Consider the following 20390-nt stretch of genomic DNA (forward strand, 5'->3'; position numbering starts at 1 on the left):
TTCAGTCCACTAATGTCAGGTATGAAAAAGAAAAACAAAGTAGACAGCAAGAAATAAAGAGCTCCAGCAATGAAGTATATAAAAGGTGCTCCTCTTCCACGATCATCACACTGTAACAGACGAAAAATCTGGCACAAGATCCCAGATTTTGCACTACTTCCATGAACACATATGTACTGGCACCATGAACAACCATGACCAGGCAGGTGGCTCCCTATCTCTCTTGTGGTAGCTAAGGTACAGGGAGTACCACGGTAGCTAGCTAACACTAGTTGATGTACTGTGACACCCACTTAAACCCATCGCCGTACCCCATCTTGCGAACAACGCTGCACATGAACACCTCCAGGGGGCGGACGTTAGACTCGCCCAGGTTAACCTTGCCCTTGCCAGTGGTGAAGTTGCTCAGCCCCATGTGATAACGGAGTTCCTCCTCTGAAGCGGCATAAGGGATGTCGATCTTGTTCCCCAGGATCAGGAATGGGACAGTGGCCAGGGAGTCATCTGATAGGAGCGCATCTAGCTCCTTCTTTGACTCAGCAAACCGCTCCTTGTCATAGGCATCCACAAGGTAGACCACTGCATCCACCTATATCAGAATGAAAACAGGAAGATTCAGCAAACCAGATGTCGAAAGCATGAGACTTTGGTATTTCACCCATCATCAAAAACAAGTTCATAATGGCAAATGAGCAAAATCGCTTTGCGGGATGGTAAAAGTGCGAAACCAGTTTTTGATGATGGGTAAAATACCAAAGTCTCCGAAAGCACACACGTCCAGTTCCACCAGCATTCACAGTAACACGGTAAATTAGGAAATCAAGATTTGATCATTAGGAATAATAAAAGTAGGCTATACAAGTATGCAGCAGGACACCAAAGCAGAATCTCTAAGGAAGTGCCATAGTAGGATATGTTTCATCAGTCATCAGACCATTGCATGATTTTGGTAAAGATATGCTTCAAACCAAAAGTGTTTTGGATATAGAGGACCTAATGCTTTAGCTAAGAAACAATGTCCCAAATCTAAAATACCTCCTTAAAACCCTGTACCTTCTAAGGTTCAATTTAGACATATAAAATCAAACATTTGGAGTGGAGGAAACAGTTTTGTTTTCTTCCAAGGCAATAGGTATTAGCAATCCATACATAGTAACATATAACAAATTCGGCAATGGTGTAGCAATGTATTCTGTCAGGCACTCCTAATTTTCTCATATTCCTAATGTCTCTTCTATCAGGAACTCACACTTAGTTTCTTGGTTTCCGGGCTGTTTATTAGCAGTTTCTAGTTTGGACATTCTCTGGATCCTACCCATCCTTGGATCCCTCTCTATACCTCCCCCATCTTCAAACCTTTATCCTCTTCCTTTTTACCTAGAGTAAACTCCAGACTCTAGTTCAAATGTTTCTCTATATTGGCATATAGTCACTTTATTTAGCATTCTCATATTACAGAACAATATCCCATCATATTACAGAAGAATATCCCAATGACTAAGCCAACTCCACCACCTCATTGAACAATAAAGAAAGCTAAAAAAGATGAAAAATATAAATATTAGTTGCAAGAATAAATGCTAGTTGGGCACACAGTCACATAAAACGGGTTCACTACCTTCGACCCTCGACCTAGGTTCATCGACCCCGACCCGGGTTCACGGGTTCATTTTCGACTCAAAGTGTAAAAATCACTCGTAAGTAGCGTACCACGTTCCGCGACCCCATACCTCGACCCCGTCGACCCAGAAACTGTGACTATGGTTGGGCACACAAAAAAACAGACAAAGCAGAAGTCCAGAAGAGCATAATTCCAAAAGATCATGGAATCCACATACCATCAAGCATATCTCCCACTAACAAACTAAAAGTTAGATGGCTGCACCAAGGTGACTAGCATATAGGGGTGGGCAATGAGCTACTTACTATTGTATGCACTAAACCCACAGACTAACTTGATGGAAATTTGGTAATAAGCAACATGTGTTGCAAGTGGGAGCAAAAGTGAAGACCAACATATTCAATGTCCTCTGATAATGATGCCAACTAAAACATTTATTGCTAGAAACGAAGCATGGCTACTAGTAATCCTCAACTTCAGAACAAACTAGAGAATTACAAAGGATAGCACGAAATCTCCAGAAATCACACCCGTAGGAGAAGAACACAATGATACAACTACACACCAAGTTATCACACCCGTAGGAGAAGAACACATTAATACAACTACACACCAAGTTACTAATATCAAAGGAAAAAACAAAACAAAAAAAGGAGGAGAAAAGTGGGACCTTAGCATAGTAATCCTTCCAAACACGGCGAGCAATCTGATGTCCTCCTAAATCAAATGCCTTGAACTTGATCTTCCCGATGCTCAGCTCTTCAGAAGTTGGATACTGTGTAGGCTGATGCTGGACCAATCTCTGCCAAAAGAAACACAAAATCCCAAATAGAAATTCCATGAGCTTACACATGTTCAAATATAAACTGCATAGAACTTTCCATTGCTATATGCTTAGCTTCACCACATACAATTTTCAGCAGGATTCTAGGAGTTGTAATTGTGAACTGTTGAAGAAACAGATCTAAGATTGAAGTTCTGAATGAAAGAAACAACTTTTCCCCAGATTTTACACCCTAGAAGGCTAGAATCCCAAAAAATTGTTATGGAATCTTAAGCCCACAAAACAGAAAGAAGCAAACTCGTCCTCAGAACATGGAACTTTTCAAGGTCTAGGAAGCTCTGGAAATGGCTAAGAGCAACTCCAACAGTTTTGCAAATTTTGTTTGGCAAATGTTGTTATTTGCCAACTCTCAAAACGATATGGGGAGAGAACAAATAGGACATCTCCAAGTGTTTGGCAATTTTGACTTGGCAAAAACAAAATTCTACTGGTTCTAAAGATCAACGAAGAAGCATCAGGTTGTCAGCTTGCTATAAAAGCACGCGCATGCAGAATGCCAAGCCTATTCTAGGTGTGCATAAATGCCAAGAAAGGAGGAGAATTTGCCAACTTGCTATAAATGCCAAACCCAATTGCCAAACTGTTGGATAGAAGATTTTGAGAGTTTTGGCAAAAAAACAAGAATGCCAAACCTATTTGCAAAACTATTGGAGTTGCTCGCCCATACCAAACAAGGCAACCCCGATTCTTCAGAACATGGAACTTTTTCAGGTCTACTAGAAAGCAATCCAGTGCTCAAAGAAATGGTTTGTCCATACCAAACAAGGCAACCCCGATATACCAACATAAATCTGTACTTCCAAATCTGGGGAAAGGTATTGTCTCTAGGGCCTTGTTTAGTTCTCAAAAAATTTTACAAAATTTTTTAGATTCACCGTCACATCGAATATTTAGACGTATGCATGAAGTATTAAATATAGGCGAAAATAAAAACCAATTGCACAGTTTGGTCGAAATTGACGAGACGAATCTTTTGAGCCTAGTTAGTCTGTAATTGGACAATATTTGTCAAATACAAACGAAAGTGCTACAGTATCGATTTTCCAAAAAAAAATTTAGATCTAAACAAGGCCTAGATGTTATCCTCAAAGGGATACCTTACCAGCGATGAAATATGACCGAATTGTTCTCAGTCCTCATAATTTGAGAGATTTCCAGTATGACTTTTGCAACGAATGTTCCTGGACTACACGAGGGCTATACTTTGAATTGTTACATAAAAAAATCATAAAGAACACTCAACCCTCAAATGGACGTCTATCTAGGGGTAGAAAACTAAAATCGGAATGGAAACAAAAGCCCTGAACCTAAAGAAACGCGCGCTCATCCACTTATACCTCTCTACAATTTTACTCCATATACAGGATATAGCCACAGTACCACACATCAATTCCCCCCTGAAACAGCACGGAGGTGAGTAACACACACATGGATCCACCAGAACCAGATCATCACAAGACTAAACTGTGGGCGTTTCAAACCGAAACAGAACTCCGCAATTCGCAAAAAGCATCGACCTCATAGCCCAAAGGGAATGTTTTTTTAAAAAAAAAAAATCAGGTAGCCATATTAACCCAACCCATTCAGCCCATCCAAACCATCCGTGGAAGAAGAACCAACACACAGCAGCAGTTTGGAAAAAAATAATATAAAAGAGATATTCCATCCTGACCTCATCCTTGAGCATGTGGAGGAGCGTGGTCTTGCCGGCGTTGTCGAGGCCGAGGAAGAGGATCTTGGCCTCCTTCTGCCACAGCCCCAGCGACGCCAGCACCCCGTAGAACCAGTCCACCAGAAACATCTCCGCCCGCCGGCCCGCCTACTCGACAGCCGGCGTCGCGCCCTTCTCTTCCCTGCCCCTCTCTCTAGGTCGCCGGGAGGAGGAGGAGGAGAAGGCGGCGGGCGGCGGCAGCGATGAGGAAAGTCTAGTCTTAACGGATCTTGGCGGCGGAGGGGAGGGCAGCTAAAGAGATGATGAGGACATATGCGAGGAGGTCCCTGAGGCTGACAGGTGGGGGCGGTCGCATGGTGGGGCCGGCTTAGCAGATGGGGTAAGTAGTGGTTGGTTGGTTTGGAACACGCGGCGGATTCCCATTTGTTTGTCTACGTGGCGTATTTCTACGTATAAATGTCGAAGACAGGTGAGTTTTTCCTACAGTGGCTGTACTACGAAAGAGGGCTGGTCAGTGTTTCCGGACGGGTACGGAAATTATGAAAACACACTGACTTTTATTTATACTTAGGCCGTGTTTGGTTCTGGGTGAAAAAATTTCGCGATACTGTAGTATTTTCATTTGTTTGTGGTAATTATTGTCCAACTATAGACTAAGTAGGCTTAAAAGATTCGTCTCGTAATTTTCGACCAAACTGTGTAATTAATTTTTATTTTTACCTATATTTAATACTCCATTCATGCGTCTAAACATTCGATGTGACGGAGAATCTTGAAAAATTTTGGGTTTTTGGGTGAAAGTAAATAAGGCCTTATAAAGAAACTTAACAAACCTTTTGTATGTCATCATGGCAAAACTCAAAACTACCACTGCTTCTTGTGATTTTTCTTGAGAAAGGATGGGGATGGATAGGTTCTTTGACAGCGATAAGATTAAACATGCATTCATTTATGTGGTTTTCATATAGTTGGAACGGCCGGCCGTAGTGGGTATAAAGTTCACCTCAACAAAAAAATTATAAAACACAAGGTTTTAACAACAAAACATTGCAAGTTGGGTATTGTGTGCACGTCTTTGCTGATACCACGGGTGAAATAAAAAGGTGAATATTTTTTTCTAAACCGAAACTTTTTATGTGGTTAGAAAACTTGCATGGAAGTTTGTCAACATATTATAAACAAAAGAATATGCTAGAAAATGAATTTATATGCATGTAAACCAATTCTTGTATTTTATTTTATTGTTTCAATATGGTTTAAACGCCTCTCTACATACACATATGCACCATGACTCCTCGGAATATACACGTATATTTTACCTCTATGAATACGTATACATATATATTAGATCGACATATCTTGAGATTAACAAAGTTGTCACAGGCCTTGCGAACCAGATAAGCAAGTTCCACCTTAAGCTATCTGAAAAGTATGCGTGCAATTTCTGTTTTATGTTAACAAACAAAAGGGTTTGGAGGGGAGGAAATTGGTCGTGCTGTCAACCTGTCCATGGAGGGAAAGGAAAACTATATCTAGCCCGTATCCCTAGCCTGAAACACCACATGACACTAGAAAATAACCCAAACAGCTACACGCTGAGTCGTTGAGATGGGCATGTTAGGCCTTATTTAGCTCTATTTTTTTTTTTTGCAAAATCGATACTGTAGCAATTTTGTTTGTATTTGACAAACATTGTCTAATTATAGACTAACTAGGCTCAAAAGATTTGTCTCACAAATTACAGATAAACTGTGAAATTAGTTATTATTTTTATCTATATTTAATGTTTCATACATACGCCACAAGATTTGATGGGATGAAAAATCTAAAAATTTTTGCAAATTTTTTTGGAAACTAAACAAGGCCTTAACACAGATGCAGAGGCAGGCAGAGGCTCTCTCAAAAGCCTTTAGCTCTGGAATTCTTCATCGACTGTGCTTTGCCTCACAGGGATCCCCAACCAGTTCCTCCGCATCTGGAATTTTGGATCGACTGTGTTTGGCCTCACAGGGATCGCCAACCAGTTCTGCATGCCCGGCTCCTGCTGCACAGATCAAAGCAAGGAGAAATCAGAGAATGCAAAATGAACCCAATGAATGAGTAATAAAAGATCCAAGAACAGCAACAAACACAGTTACTACTTTCAACGCCCACAACCAACATGAGTAGAAGGCAGCAACCAAAGAGGCAAGGCAGTTTAAAGGCCCAGCGTTGCATCATATCTGCACGGAGTAATAAAAATGCATAGCACAGATCCATGACATTTAACCACGCCTTTAAAACAGTTTGCAATGCAAAACATGCTTCGCACGTTACAGGCGCCGTCCTAGGTTAGTTTAACCATGCATACACAGCAGACAGCTACAGATTAAATCCTCAGCTCCTAAATCCTCCTTCCTGGGACAACTACAAAATAGGTGCCTAGTTTTGGTAGTTCGATGACCGCGGAGCATCTTCACCTCCCTCGACAGATCTATTGTCCCACGGCGAAGCATGGTTCCTAGAGATGATCAGTTAGCGTCGTACTCAGCCTTCCAGCCCTCTTCAGCTTGGCATCTCTTCCTGCAACAAAAAATACCAGTTGTGTTTCTCACATAAAGCATGTACATACAGGGAAACAAACATCAAGTTAGTGCACCAACCTCTTCTTCGGGCAATGCAGCGTGCAACCCTTCTCACGATGTTCAACTTCTCCACACTGCTCACACTGTTTACTTGCGCACGGTTCCTCACTTGTCTTGGTTGTGTACTTCCTCTTCCCAAGTCCTGGCTTCAACTGCGGTGCTAGCAGCTTGAAACCAGGGTCCACCTGAGGCCACTGCGACTTGTCTGTCATGGGTGGAACTATACCTCTATATGCAGCCCTAAACCGCTCAACAGAGTAGTAGTCATGGACAAAGGATTCCACGTTGGCATTTGTCTCTGTGGTTATCCATGCCAGAGCATGGAGGCAGGGCTTCTTGGTTAGTTGCCACTGCCCGCAGCTGCAGCTGTGCTCGCCCAAGTCCACCACGTGCCTCCACGGCACCATGTCCTCAGAGTTGCCAGAAACTTCACCGGTCTGCAACCCGCATTTAGAGATCTTGATGTTTCTCAAACTCCTTATTTGTGTATTAAGTTGTTGGATAACTGCAGGGAGAATATTGCCCGAGAGCTTGCTTCCAATACACCTCCTTTTGTACCAAACCCCCATTGTCATCTGCCTCATCTTGTCAATCAAGTCAACCAAAGGCATGCCCTTTATGTTCATAGTCCATTCGTAGAAACTTCCAGTTAGATTATTATCACCAACATCAGCAGAAATTGCTAATCCTGGTAGATTCCCTATAGCCTTCTTCAATTGCTCCATGAACCAAGTCCAGTTCTCATTTGAAGCAGAGTCAAAAATGGCCCATGCAACAGGGTACATCCAATTGTGACCATCAAGCGCACAAGCACACGCTAATTTCCCTGAGTAGATGCCATCCAAGTCTGTGTAGTTGAGTGCAATGTCAGGTCTGCAGCCTGTTTTGAAGCCATCTATGCATTGCTCCAGAGCAAAGAAAAGTTTGTCGAAGTGGACATCATCTCCACATATCTTAGTGCAAATCTCCACAACTGAGCCTGGAGACAAGGAAACAAGTTCAGCCCTGAAGTTGTACAATGTCTGAAAAGTGTCTTCCCAAAACTGAAAAATCTTGTTCATCGCCCTGTGCCTTCCAGCCCATACGGTAGCATAGCTAACCTCTACACTATACACCTCCTGCAGTTTCTCTTGCAACTCTTTTGCCCCTAGATCTGGACTCTCCCTCAACCAATCAGCAGCCACCTCTGCAACCCAGCTTTGTGACGTCATTGAGGTAACAGAGTTACTAGTAGATATGCAATTGTGCTCTTGAGGTATCATGCTAATCTGCAATACAGGAAACAGAAACACAAAACAAATTAGACAAATTACTACCACTAAGCGAGTTAACAAGTTAGGCAGGTTAGAGTAGTACCACAACAGTTGGTTCATCCCGCAATTTGCGTGCCACAATTCTCCATGGACAGCCTTCTGCCTTACACTCAGCTCTATACCTAGTCTTATCAGTCTTGATTTTGTGCACCTGAAACCCCTTCTTTACTCCATGCTGTCTCAAAGCCATCCTGAAGTTCTTCATCGACGGGAAATATTCATTTACTTTGATCCTTGGATTTTCATTGTCATACACAATGTTGAACTTAACATCTGTATTATCATCAACTGGAATTTGTGCAGTGGCAGTGTCAGCATAAATAATAGGCTCCACCGAAGATTCCTCACTTTGAGTCTTTCTGGCTGCTTGCTGTGCATCAGCTTCAGCCCTCAGCTCAATATCCACAAGGACAGCTTCATCATCCACGAAAACACCCTCATCATCCATCAGAGCAGAAGCTACATTTCCCTGAAGTACCACACCATGATTGTGGCTAGCTGCTGGACATGACTTGTTAGCATTATCAGCTGCTAAATGCAACTTCTTTGCATTAGGACCTATTGTGTACGTCTCCTTTGTTTGAATACCTCCTTCCTGCAACTCCTTTGAATGAGCACATCCTTCTTGTGAGTATGCCTTCTTTCTGCATGCCAATATGAATTATTCATTGCTATAGGGTAAGCTCAAAAGAAAACTGGAAACTCTGTTAATACGCTTGACAAATCTAACATGCGCCCTGTTATAACAACAAAAGCCTTGACATTTTGATGTATTGAGAGTGTCAAAATTAATAATATATAGCATCAAAACAATTGTACCACATAAATAAGCTCTCTACTGTTAACAACAAAAGCCAAACCGAACAATGTCCAGGTACAGAGAATAATCTGTTTGCTTAACGCAATGCAGTGCTTGTGGGCTGTTCAGGTAAGACAGGTGCTTACTCCACTTCCTGTTGGGGTGAGAACTCCCTCTTGGAATTTATCTCCGCGACAGGAGTTCTCAGAACTTTGCTTAACTCCACCATCATCATGTTCTCCTGAAATCAAAATTTAAAAGTTTAGCACTCTCCATAAATCAAGTAAATGTGATCAAAGACATCTATATTCATGAACGGAAAAGCCTAAATTCTATAGTACATTGTTTTATTGGCATGGACACTTGAGCCTGCATAGAAACGGCTATGTTAAATAGAAATAGAGAGGCGAATATCATGTGGTTACTCTGTCAAGTCATCTATCGATACCAAATAACAAATTGATATTCGAGTTCTTCATGGGAAACACAATGGATGGCTCACGACAACTGGATGGCAATAACCTAAGCAGCTAAAATTTAACTCATGAATAACAAATTGATACAATGCAGCCACCTGAATGGCAACTCATGAATTGGGCAGCCCAGAAGAGCGACAAGTTGGATACTAACATGATCACAATTCATACAACAAGTGACGTAAAGCGCAGTAAAAAAGTCTGTGAAGAAGCACGGCGAGAACAGCGGCGGAGATTGGAAGGGGAAGGGAGGCGAATACCCACGTTGGACGACGACGACGACGACCGCATCATCCTTCACCCCCAAATTGCCAACCGCCGCCACTACCCAAACTGTCCGGAAAACCCCGAACCCCCAGAGGCTCCAGGCTCACGGGAGGATCCCTCTACCCCGGAATCTCACCGGAGATCCGGGAAAGCCGCCGGCGCCCACGGCGGAGGCGGGCGACAGGCGAGGGTTTGGTTTCTTTTTTCTTTTTCTTAATGAGATGAGAAACACGAGATAATCACGTGGTACCGTATTTTACCTCGATGACGAAACTACCCCTGCCCCTTCTCCTTCTCCAGCCTCCTGCCGGCGCCGCCTCCCCGCTCCGCTCCCTGCTCCTCCTGCTGCCACCGGCGCGCCGCCCCACGGTGATGTCAGCGGCTACGTCGACGGCGCCGTCGAGTGGAGAGTATCCTTCCCCGGTGTCCCCGCCCTACCCGGCCGCCTCCAAGGACGTGGAGCTCCGGCGCGCCATGACCGCCTCCGCGCGCTCCGCGGCCTTCGCCTCTGCGGACGTCGTGTTCGAGGACGAGTGGCTCGCCGTCGTCGACAAGCCCGCCGGTGTCTACTGCGACGCCTTCCTCACCTCCCTCCCTTCCTCTGTCGTCTCAGGTAAAAAAGATGACTTAAAAGGATTCTGCTTGTAGGTGACAATGGCGCTGCTACAGTTTGCAAAATGCGATTCTGCATAGCTCATTGCTTTGCGAATTGTGATTTCGTACGTTTATCATCCAATTTCAGTGATATCGATGATTTGGATGACGAAATTGGCGGATTTTAGGTAGTTTGTGATTTGTGTGCAATACAACGTTTTGTCTATTGTTATTTTACTGATGGCAATGCCATTGCTCAATACTTGGTTTGGTTTAGGACATATGCAATGGATTGAGTGCAAAATGTGCATTGGAAGCTATTTATACAATGCAGAATGCCTTTTGATAAATTGTGCAATTTTGGGTTTCATCACATTTCCACAGGCATAAGTCAATCTGCATTCAGGTGTTGATTCTCATTCTATTCCCAAATAAAATAATCCAAGTTCACATAATGTATCTGTAATGGACTAGTTTTACCATTCCTACTAGCAAGTGAGTGTCTGGCACTGAAAGTATGGCATGCTATGACTGATGATAATAAAAATACAATGTGTATATTCGAGCTGCCTCTACAAAAAAAAAGAAAATGCTTTAGAATCCATTTCCATAAGGAATACTTATTCTAGAACTAGAGTTATGTTCAGCAGATAGAAGCAGAAAGGTATACGTTGTTCGGCTGTAGGGACTGTCAGACTGATATATTATTGTCTTGAACTCCTGTTTTTATTTGAACTCTGCTTGAGTTTCTTAATGTCTGCAAGCAATCAGTGCAGACTAATGGCTGTAGGATTCTAGTAAGCACAAGTTTTAATAATGGATCATATGAAGCTCTATAAATTTATCAGTAAGAATTTATGTGTGCAACTCTTCATTTATTTCTGGGAGTTTTTGAACTGAATACAATATTCACTGTAAGATATTTGTTTCTTGCCTTTTCTCCCAAAGCATATGGAATTAGTTATGTCTGGCTAGTAGTTAGTACCTTTAGGACTATAGGCTATAGTTGGTACTTCTGGACTGGCTGAGGTGATGAAACAACGCTTCTGATCTGTCTGTCTTTTGTCTGAAAAGTAAATATTTGGTACTTAAAAAACCAGCTACGTAATAATATCAGTGTGTTTTATTTCTGTGTTAATCATCTAGACCTATTTGAAGCCACAATGAATTGTTTTTCTTTGCATTGCCTCACCATATATATATTCTAACTACAGGCAAATATTTCTTGCGACTTGCAGAGGATCCAGCAACTAAACCTAATCTTCACCTTGCAAACAGGCTGGATCGTGATACCAGTGGGCTCATGGTTATCACCAAATGCAACAAAGTTGCTGGGAAGCTAGTGAAGGCATTCACAGATCATAAAGTCAAGAAAACATATCTAGCTCTTTGCATAGGTTGCCCACCGACATGGGAAAAGATTAAGATATGTTCTGGTCATGGACGATCAAAACATGGTGCTTGGCGTGTATATGCTATGTCTGATGTTGGCCGTTCACTCCCAGGTGGTTCTGTTGTAAGGGACATGAGCACGCAGTTTGAAGTTTTAGGGGTCAATGGTAAATGTCAGTTTAGAGAACCCTACAACTTTGACACCGATGATATTGAGTCAATTACTGTACAAGAAAAGGCAGCTGACCAGACTTGTAGTGGTGATGTGAACAACAGTGCCATTTTGGTTAGAGCCTATCCCCAAAGTGGACGGACACATCAGATTCGTCTACACTGCCAGTATCTTGGTTTCCCGATCAGAGGTGATGTGAAATACGGCGGGGTGATTGAGTGGAACGGCGTAGAGTGTGATGGCCATGCATTGCATGCGGAGAGCTTGTCATTTGTACACCCTATCACTGGATTGCCCATCACTTTCCGGTCACCTCTCCCTTCATGGGCAAAAGAATGTATATCAACAATGGAATAAAGTTCCCTTGATCTTATTGTGATGCACGATGCTCCAGTTGACACTGAAATATCCACCAAGGATGTAACTCTGAACTGCAAAAGGCATCATCTCTTGAAAGCCTTTTCTGGGAGTAACATAGGGAAGTAGCGCTATCAAGTGTCTTTCTTTATTGCAGGGATGCTTATTAGGATATCACAAATACTGAGATGACTGTTACAGGCTTGTAGCACAGTTTACTTCAGACTGTAATTTTAGCATTTGTACTGTAGAGATATTGAGTTGTTTGTTGTAGATTGTTTCAAATTTTGAGTATGCTAATTTATGCACACATGTTGTACCATGAATATTTATTTGGTTCTTTAACAAGACATCCAGAAAATTTCAGATCCACATCAAAAGTTGCTCTTAAAAGGGAGGCAACAGGATGGGATTTTTCAGTATCTCAAATGCAGTTCTGCACCTGAGCTAGTTCTAGGTTTGGATGGCCATTTGAAGTGAGCTGAAAATCAATTAAGCAAATGGCTGTTCAAGAAGTTTATAAAAAAAACTTGCATAACAATGAGCTGCAGAAATTGGTTACTTCATTTGCCGTGGCTGTTCTGTCCTCAGGCAAAAAAATGCATAACCGTGTGTGTGCCATGTCAACTGAGTACAGAACAGCCATTGCAAATCAACTAACCAATTTCTGCAGCTCATTGTTAATCTGCTTGAGTGGATGAAACCTTAAGAGACGATTGCTCTTAAGGTTCAACACAACTTAAGCTAACACAGAACTTCAGAGAGAAACATTAGAACATCGACAAAAAGATTTCCTCATCTCATCCTTTCTTTGATTGACGCAAATGAATGAACCAGGGAAGTTTACCCCTGCTGAAGTTATCGAAAAAAAATGTCTTGTGCCTGAACGCACTCGGAACATACAGTACAATCAGTTCGCATGCCAATATTGGCAGCAGGTCTCTGGGGATGAAAATTCTCAAAAACTCATCACGTCGTCCTGGCTGTTGCACCAGAGGAATCGTACGTCTTGCTGAATTGTTCAGAGAATTTTTTTTTTTTCAAAAATCATGCCTTTATTCTCTCCAGCGGTTGCCGCAGCTCGGGTTGCAGCAGACAAAGAAGAGCGTCATCCCCTCCTCGCCTCTTGCAGTCGCCTGCAGTCCAAGGGCACGGTGAGCTCAAGTTTCCGGCTCATGGTGTATGAAGAAGAGGAGGGGGAGGAGGTGGTGGTGGTGGTGGCCGACCTGGAAGAAGACGGCCTCGCCGTGGCCGCAGGAGGCGCAGCGGACGGACTTGGTGCGGGGCAGCGTGGGGTCGCCGGCGACGTCCTGGAGCACCTGGGTGAACTCGCCGGCGCTGTGGTGCACCACGTTCCGGTACACGCAGTTGTTGTCGGCGACCTCCTGCGGAAAGCGGGTCCAGCAGAGCATTTCAAACCACGTCAGTCAGGAATCTAGAAACAGGTAGAGATGGAAGAACAAGAGCAGAGAGATCCGAATGGATGGATCCGAGACGAGGCTGATGGATCGGCGAAGGAAGGAAGGGAAGGGAACCTGGTGGTCGCAGTTCCGGCAGGCGTAGAGGAGAACCTTCTGCTCCCGGTCCTCCTTGGGGTACAGGATGTTGTTGCTGCCATGCCATGGCCATGCCAAGAAACAGAGAGAAGGTGCCGTCAGTAGAGCAGGTGAAAGAGGAAGCGAGCAGACAGCATCGCATCAGCAGCGTCGTCGTCGTCGGTCAGCGGCTTACCATTCACGGCAAAACTTCATGGTACTCATGGCTGCTGACCACCGGCTGGGAGAGCCTGCTACTTTGCTTCACAGCTGTGCTGAGTTAGACTCTGGACTGCTGCCTGGCTGGTTGTCGTCTGGCTGCTTCGAGATCTTGTTCTTGGTGGGTTTTCGGCAGTGGAGCTGAAGGTTGAATCGTAGTAGTCCGTTCTTCTTTGCAGGAACAGGAAATGGTTGATTGGGAATGGAGATTTGGTCAGAGCCTCCCTCAGAGGGGAGGTGAGCAGGCACAAAGTGAAGAGATATGTTGTCAAAAAAAAAAGTGAAGAGATATAATATTATAATACCGTTTTCTTTGAATTGGTGATGATGATGCCTGCCTGTGGGCCGGTGGGGACATGAAAGACAGAGACTGCTCGGGGTCTCACCGGGAAAGAGAGCTTTCATAGGCCTTGTTTAGTTCCAAAAAGTTTTGCAAAATTTTTCAGATTCCCCGTCACATCAAATCTTTAGACGTATACATGAAGTATTAAATATAGATGAAAATAAAAACTAATTGCACAGTTTGGTCGAAATTGACGAGACGAATCTTTTGAGTCTAGTTAGTCCATGATTGGATAATTTTTGTCAAATACAAACAAAAATGCTACAGTGTCCATTTTACAAAATTTTTTGGAACTAAACAAGGCCATAGGGAATCGCAATAGTCGGTCTCACCAACCAATCACCACCATCTAGAATAGTATTTTTTTTCCATAATAAATCACTAAATAATATTTTTAATTATATTTTCAGACAAACAAATCGTCTTTCTCTTTTTCTCACTTTTAAAAAAACACTCTCTCACACAATACAGGGCACTCTTGAGAAGTTAAAAGGCTTTTAACTTTAATCAAACTAGAAGGTTTCCCCGTATATCACCACACAAATAAAGGAGAAATATAAATATATTTTTACTGTAGTTTATTGAGCCATATTATATTTTTCTAAAACAAAATCTCACTATCTATTTCTCTTAATATGTAAGTTATCCAATTAAGCAATCCACCATTACACACATTTAAAATTCACTAGGTCATACGATTATAATATCCACGTCAGCAAGTCACCTATTTTTTATGAACATGTAAGTTGTCCAACTAGTCAATACACACTCTAGCCTATTTATGTTTCTTCTTTATATCCACGGCAATGCACAGGGAATCCTCCTAATTTATATATAGCTTGATTTATTAGTAGTCAATTTTTGAAGAGGAAGTCACGTGAGAGAATTATGCTATTAGTATGCACGCATAGTCATGTGTAGGTAATTGCATCCACTACTAAAACCATTTATAAGTGGACACTTATATGCGGCAACAAGAGAAGTGGATAATAACTTGGCTCAATGAGGTACTAGAGAATTAGGCTAGTGAGATTTATCTTTATAAGAGATATAGATATACAAAAAAAACTTGATATTTATAGTACAATAAATATTATTAGATTAATTATTGAATATATCTATAACTCTTATAAAGCTAAACTCCACTAGATGAATTCTCTCTTCATGCAAGGTGTGCACATCATTGCCCACTAAGTGACCCACTAAATATTTTATCTCTGTCCACATCATTTCCCACTAAGTCCATGTCATCCCATATTAATTTAAAAAATTGACCATATCATCTATATCATGTGAAATACTTTAAATCTTTAATCTATTAACATACAAGTCATGCACATACACTATTTGTTTCATCCCCAATGAATTCCTTTATAATGTAATCAAATATTCGTTTTTGTTCTATTAGCTTAGCAATTTTTATTAGATCTAATACAATAAAATATATTCAAGTCAAATTCATATGTATACATATATAATAGACTGAATACTATATAGTAATGTTATGTATATAATGATTTATTTTTTAAAAAAATCCCACAACAACGCGCGGGGAACAGTTTTTAAATAAACTTATGCCCAATAGTTGCATGGCCTCATCAACGTTTTCCTATATTACTAATGACTACGAGAAGGAAAATGGTCGTCACTTAAGATGGGTGTCAGTGGGAGTTTTATGATTCTGTTTTCAAGACTCTCTGATATTAAAAACAGTGTAATAAGTTTCGTTGCTATGAAACTCATTTTATCACATCGAACTATTTTTATCTCTCTCTTATTTAAAAATATGCCACATCATGTTATTTAATATGCATACAATTTCCAATGGGACTGGCCTATGACCAGAGATGGAGACCATTGAAACTTTCCTAAGACTAGAGATGAAGTAGTCGGATCTAAATATCACTTGTTACTATATTTTAGTATAAATATAAATACGAATAGTTTTTCAAGCAAGAAGATGTCTTAAATTCAGATTTAATATTTACTCAATTTGATTTAAATGTGTATTGTTAAATTTAACATATATAAATAGAATTTTAGTGTTAAGTTCAATGATAACTAAAATAAAATAAGATTGCACTTCTAAAAATCCATAATATCAAAATGAACTAAATTATAGTGGAAAATATTTAATAAAAGGACATGTCAAAATATTTAAATCCATAATATTTAAATGTGTATTATTAAACAATTATTAATTATATCAATCGATCAATCATTATTCATTGAATATTTGAAATAAAATTATACATTATATAAGATAGTTTACATCAGTAAATAAGCTAAGTTATTTAAAATAATTTACAATAATAAATATAATAGGTTTAAACTAAACTAAAAAGATACTAAAATTAATTTAATATGTATGTATAACTAATAATATTGTATCAATATTTAAACTTACTTGTAGATATAACATTAAATAGTTTCAATGCATCTTTAGCAATATTAAAATTAGATAATTAGGCACTAGTCATGAAGATAAAACTTTTAAATAGATGCATTTATCTAGTTCTTCACAAATATGAATAAATGTTTGATATTTCATATTTTTCAAATATGGATCTAGATCGAATAGATAAAAATACTAAAAATAAATTCAGATACATCCATTTAGTATCCATATAAAAAAGGATATGAATATAAATATCCATATTACAAGTTTTAGCGGATCCGAATGTTGGATAATTCAGACATCTATTTTCATTTTCCATCCATATGCAAGACTAGCAACGTTAAGAGCATCTCCAGTATAAGTAGTGCTAGCTCTAAACTGATAAACCAATTCTTCGCATTGAAGATTATCTTCCAGATTTTTGTGGATTAATTGGCCGCAACGTTAGGAGCATATTTGTTGATGGACACCATGTACTCCCTCCATATACACATAAAACAAGTTATTTTGGACAAGGTTTGAGTCAAACATTGAGAATATAAATCATAAATAACTTTTAAATTGTTGAGTTTGAAAATACGAAAACCATATGAATAGATTTATCTTGAAAAATACTTTCATAAAAATATATCGATACCACTTTTTGATAAATATTTTTATAAAAACAAGAAGTAAAAGTTAGACTTTGGAGACTATGTCATTGTTAAAAACGACTTGTTTTATACGTATGAAGGGAGTACATGACACATCAATTCATCGGTACGCTAGTGAGAACTTCCTATGCATCTCTAAGGCCATCCTCAGTGGGAGGTTTCATTACCCAGTTTCCAAAGCATCTATATTTTGAAAACAGTATAGAAGAGTTTTATCCCTATGAAACTCTCTCTACTCTCATAAAACTCTTATCACCTATTTCTCTCTCTTCATTATTAATATAGTGTCATGTCATCAATTTTTTTAATGTTTATGAAACTCATAAAACACCATTGGGCCTAATAGTTCTAGATAGCAATGTCGGCCACCTTTTGGCCCGGTGGCGATTATTGTATCAGCAGCCCACGGCCACGGCGCAGGATTTAAGCCCTCGATGGCGACCTGAGTTTGTAGGAAAGACGTGTGTCAATGCAAACGCTGCACCGTGTTCATATGAGTAGTTGGTTTCACCGGGTTGCCAAAACCGAAGTCATTCACCGTCGACGCTCGGCCCCAAAATTACAAATGTCATGGCGCAATATACAAGATGACATCATGGCGAAATGCCTGACTATAAATAAGAAACATGACGTCGTTGTTTGTGGGAGCATAAATTTGGAAGATCTGTTGTCAACACTCAGGAAACTAGTGGTCTTGGGAATAATAAAATGTGGGACAAGATATGGAGAATTGGAGATTGACTGCACCTGGAAAGGTAAAAATCTTTGGCTGGCGAGAGTCTTGCACGGATGGATATATACCCTGTCGAACTGTCGCCAAGCATAGATTGTTGTCTAATTTTCTCACAAGGCGTAGAGGATATAAAGCATGTGTTGTTCATGTGTCAAAGAGCAAGAACAGTTTGGACAGCTTTAGGCATATAGAGCAAGGTGGAGGAGATCTTGAGGGTAGACATATAGGAATCCACTGTAATCTAAGAAGTTTTGTGAATGGGTGGCACTTCATCGGAGATGAATGGTACGAGTCTTGCGGAGCTCATTCTTTTTGATGGATGGTAGCATGGAGAAAGTATATACAAAGTTTTGGGAGATCGACTATGTCCATCGCAACAATGGTGAAACAATTTTATGAAGGCAAGAGAAAACAAACCGATTCTAAAAGAGAGAGATGGAAGATGGAAAATCCACCAAAGGGCAAACTTATGGTGAGTGTAGATGCAGGGTTTGATGCAAACTTTGCAACAAGATCGAAGTGCGGGAGTGGTAACGAAGGATGTGTGTGGGTGGAGGTTGTATTGTAGCAGCTCTCATAGCTTTTCTGGCACATGTAGTAGATGCAGCAATGGCGGAGGCATATTGGTAGCAATAATAACTTTATAGTTCAATTAGACTACATGCAGATTGTTGACACTATGAAATACGGTGGTTTCTCGGCAACATCAGCAACAATAATCTATGACCAGTGCATGGCGCTTTAGATAGGTTTTGGTGATGCTAGCATTGAACACGCACTGCTATAAAAAAGCTAGTAGGGTGGTGCATGAGCTAGTTAGGAGAAGTTTTGATACAAAACAAGATTGTATATGGGTCGATGAAACCTCTGGAGTTTTACGATTTATTCAGGCGTACCCTTATTTTTGTCCAAAAAAATTATTCAAAACTTGATGTGCTCCATATATAAACACGATCGCGACACGGCGTATATCCATTGATGTGCTCTACCTCGAACGCAAGTGGGAGTCGTCAACAAGCAATGGATGAGACTTCTAGCGAGTCATTGCTGCTCCCGGTCGCTACAAATAAAAAATTAGGAAGCATGCTTTACTTCTTAAATCACCGCTAATTATCTATATATAATGTATACAGCTTTGAAGTAAACGATATGGTTTTATATTCTGATGACAAAGCGATCAAGAATGTGCGTGGCTTTGTTCAACAATTCCAATAACTGAGCCACCGTACCTGCCTCTTATGCTGAGAGATTTGACTAAGCAAATTTGGTCATTCTTTCTGTCCTAGCTATTTCTATACGAGCATATATTTATAGTTGGATAGCCGGAACAATAACTACATTTTGCGTTCATATGCAGTACAGCGACACACCCTTATCTGGTTTTTTCATGTTTGTTTAAGTTTATCAACCAAATCTGCATGTCATTTAGCACTCACAGTAAATAAGCAAATAAGGTTTAACATTTTTCTTTCACAATAAATTAGTGAACAGTACTTTCTAACATGACTTTTTAGCCAAACAAACAGGTCGACAAGTTACTCTTTGTTCAACAATTCCAATAGCCTCTGGCGTCATCGCCCCTCCGAGCGCTAGCTTGGGGCAGATGAGGACGAAGCTTGTTGAAGCTACCTTTTAAAGCTACTTTTTTCAGCTTCTCTAATCATTTTGCTCCGGGGAGAAATATTAATACTTAACTCCAAATTTGTATGTCCCTCATCATTTAAGTACCCTCAATTGAGAAGCCTTTAGAAATATGGCCCTAGACATGCGATTGTTTTGATATTTAGATTTTCAAGGTTCTCTTTTTTATAATTCTATGGGGCTTCTCTTCACTGTTTGGGACAGGGGAAAAGACCAAAATATCCCTCTCTAATTTCACAAGTAGCAACTCCTTTTTTTCCCGAGCCTATCACGACTCCCACACCGAGTTGGGGATCGCCACGACCGATGACTCGAGCAAAATCCGTAGCCTCCGTTGCCCACCATTGGTCGGCCTGCTCCTCCTCCTCCACCTACCCTCGCCCTCCAAACCCGTGCCGTCCAACCTGGCCAGCAGACGCGCTAGGGTTGGAAGCCCCTACGTCGTACAACAACGAACTTCCAGACTGTGAGCTCCAAGCTACAAACACCGCCCAGGCCATGAGCTCCACGCAACTCCCAGGCGCAAGCTCCCAGCTACACACACAGCCTCGTGCTGAGTGCTTCGCCGGCCATGTGTGCCCCACCGTCGTCCGCTCGCGCCACATGCTGCTGCTGCTCACCATCAAGAACAGCGGATGCTGCTTAGCAATGGAAGATGGCAAGAGAAGGAAAGATGATGACATGTGGGGCCGTACAACAGTGATAGTGAGAGGGGCCAACAGATTAGAGGGAGGGGT

The 20390-nt window shown here is 41.0% G+C and overlaps 4 protein-coding genes across 7 annotated transcripts; 1 reads left to right on the forward strand and 3 right to left on the reverse strand.

Moving 5' to 3' along the window:
- On the reverse strand, window positions 43-4456 carry LOC8155459 (GTP-binding protein SAR1A). The gene is made up of 3 exons (XM_002489040.2): window positions 4138-4456; window positions 2292-2423; window positions 43-589 (listed from the first exon to the last, which is right to left on the reverse strand). The coding sequence occupies exons 1-3, from the start codon at window positions 4264-4266 to the stop codon at window positions 269-271; spliced, it is 582 nt and encodes a 193-aa protein (XP_002489085.1). The 5' UTR covers window positions 4267-4456; the 3' UTR covers window positions 43-268.
- Window positions 5920-9824, reverse strand: LOC8155272. 3 transcript variants are annotated; one of them, XM_021446191.1, is made up of 5 exons: window positions 9614-9824; window positions 9020-9114; window positions 8118-8718; window positions 6780-8029; window positions 5920-6181 (listed from the first exon to the last, which is right to left on the reverse strand). In XM_021446191.1, the coding sequence occupies exons 1-5, from the start codon at window positions 9641-9643 to the stop codon at window positions 6142-6144; spliced, it is 2016 nt and encodes a 671-aa protein (XP_021301866.1). In that variant the 5' UTR covers window positions 9644-9824; the 3' UTR covers window positions 5920-6141. The 3 variants fall into 3 exon arrangements, with proteins under 3 accessions (XP_021301866.1, XP_021301867.1, XP_021301865.1); XM_021446192.1 differs by lacking the exon at window positions 5920-6181 and adding an exon at window positions 6334-6699 and having other exon boundaries at window positions 9610-9823; XM_021446190.1 differs by lacking the exon at window positions 5920-6181 and adding an exon at window positions 6334-6699 and having other exon boundaries at window positions 9614-9822.
- On the forward strand, window positions 9852-12501 carry LOC8068836 (RNA pseudouridine synthase 1). 2 transcript variants are annotated; one of them, XM_002442276.2, is made up of 2 exons: window positions 9852-10229; window positions 11425-12501. In XM_002442276.2, the coding sequence occupies exons 1-2, from the start codon at window positions 9881-9883 to the stop codon at window positions 12129-12131; spliced, it is 1056 nt and encodes a 351-aa protein (XP_002442321.2). In that variant the 5' UTR covers window positions 9852-9880; the 3' UTR covers window positions 12132-12501. The 2 variants fall into 2 exon arrangements, with proteins under 2 accessions (XP_002442321.2, XP_021301868.1); XM_021446193.1 differs by having other exon boundaries at window positions 11449-12501.
- On the reverse strand, window positions 12902-14167 carry LOC8066366 (DNA-directed RNA polymerases II, IV and V subunit 9B). Its single transcript, XM_002443311.2, has 4 exons — window positions 13863-14167; window positions 13667-13742; window positions 13358-13516; window positions 12902-13267 (listed from the first exon to the last, which is right to left on the reverse strand). Exons 1-4 carry the CDS (start codon window positions 13889-13891, stop codon window positions 13187-13189), a joined length of 345 nt encoding a protein of 114 aa, XP_002443356.1. The 5' UTR covers window positions 13892-14167; the 3' UTR covers window positions 12902-13186.

The sequence above is a fragment of the Sorghum bicolor genome, chromosome 8 (genome assembly GCF_000003195.3).
Source record: "Sorghum bicolor cultivar BTx623 chromosome 8, Sorghum_bicolor_NCBIv3, whole genome shotgun sequence".
Taxonomy (NCBI): Eukaryota; Viridiplantae; Streptophyta; class Magnoliopsida; order Poales; family Poaceae; genus Sorghum; species Sorghum bicolor.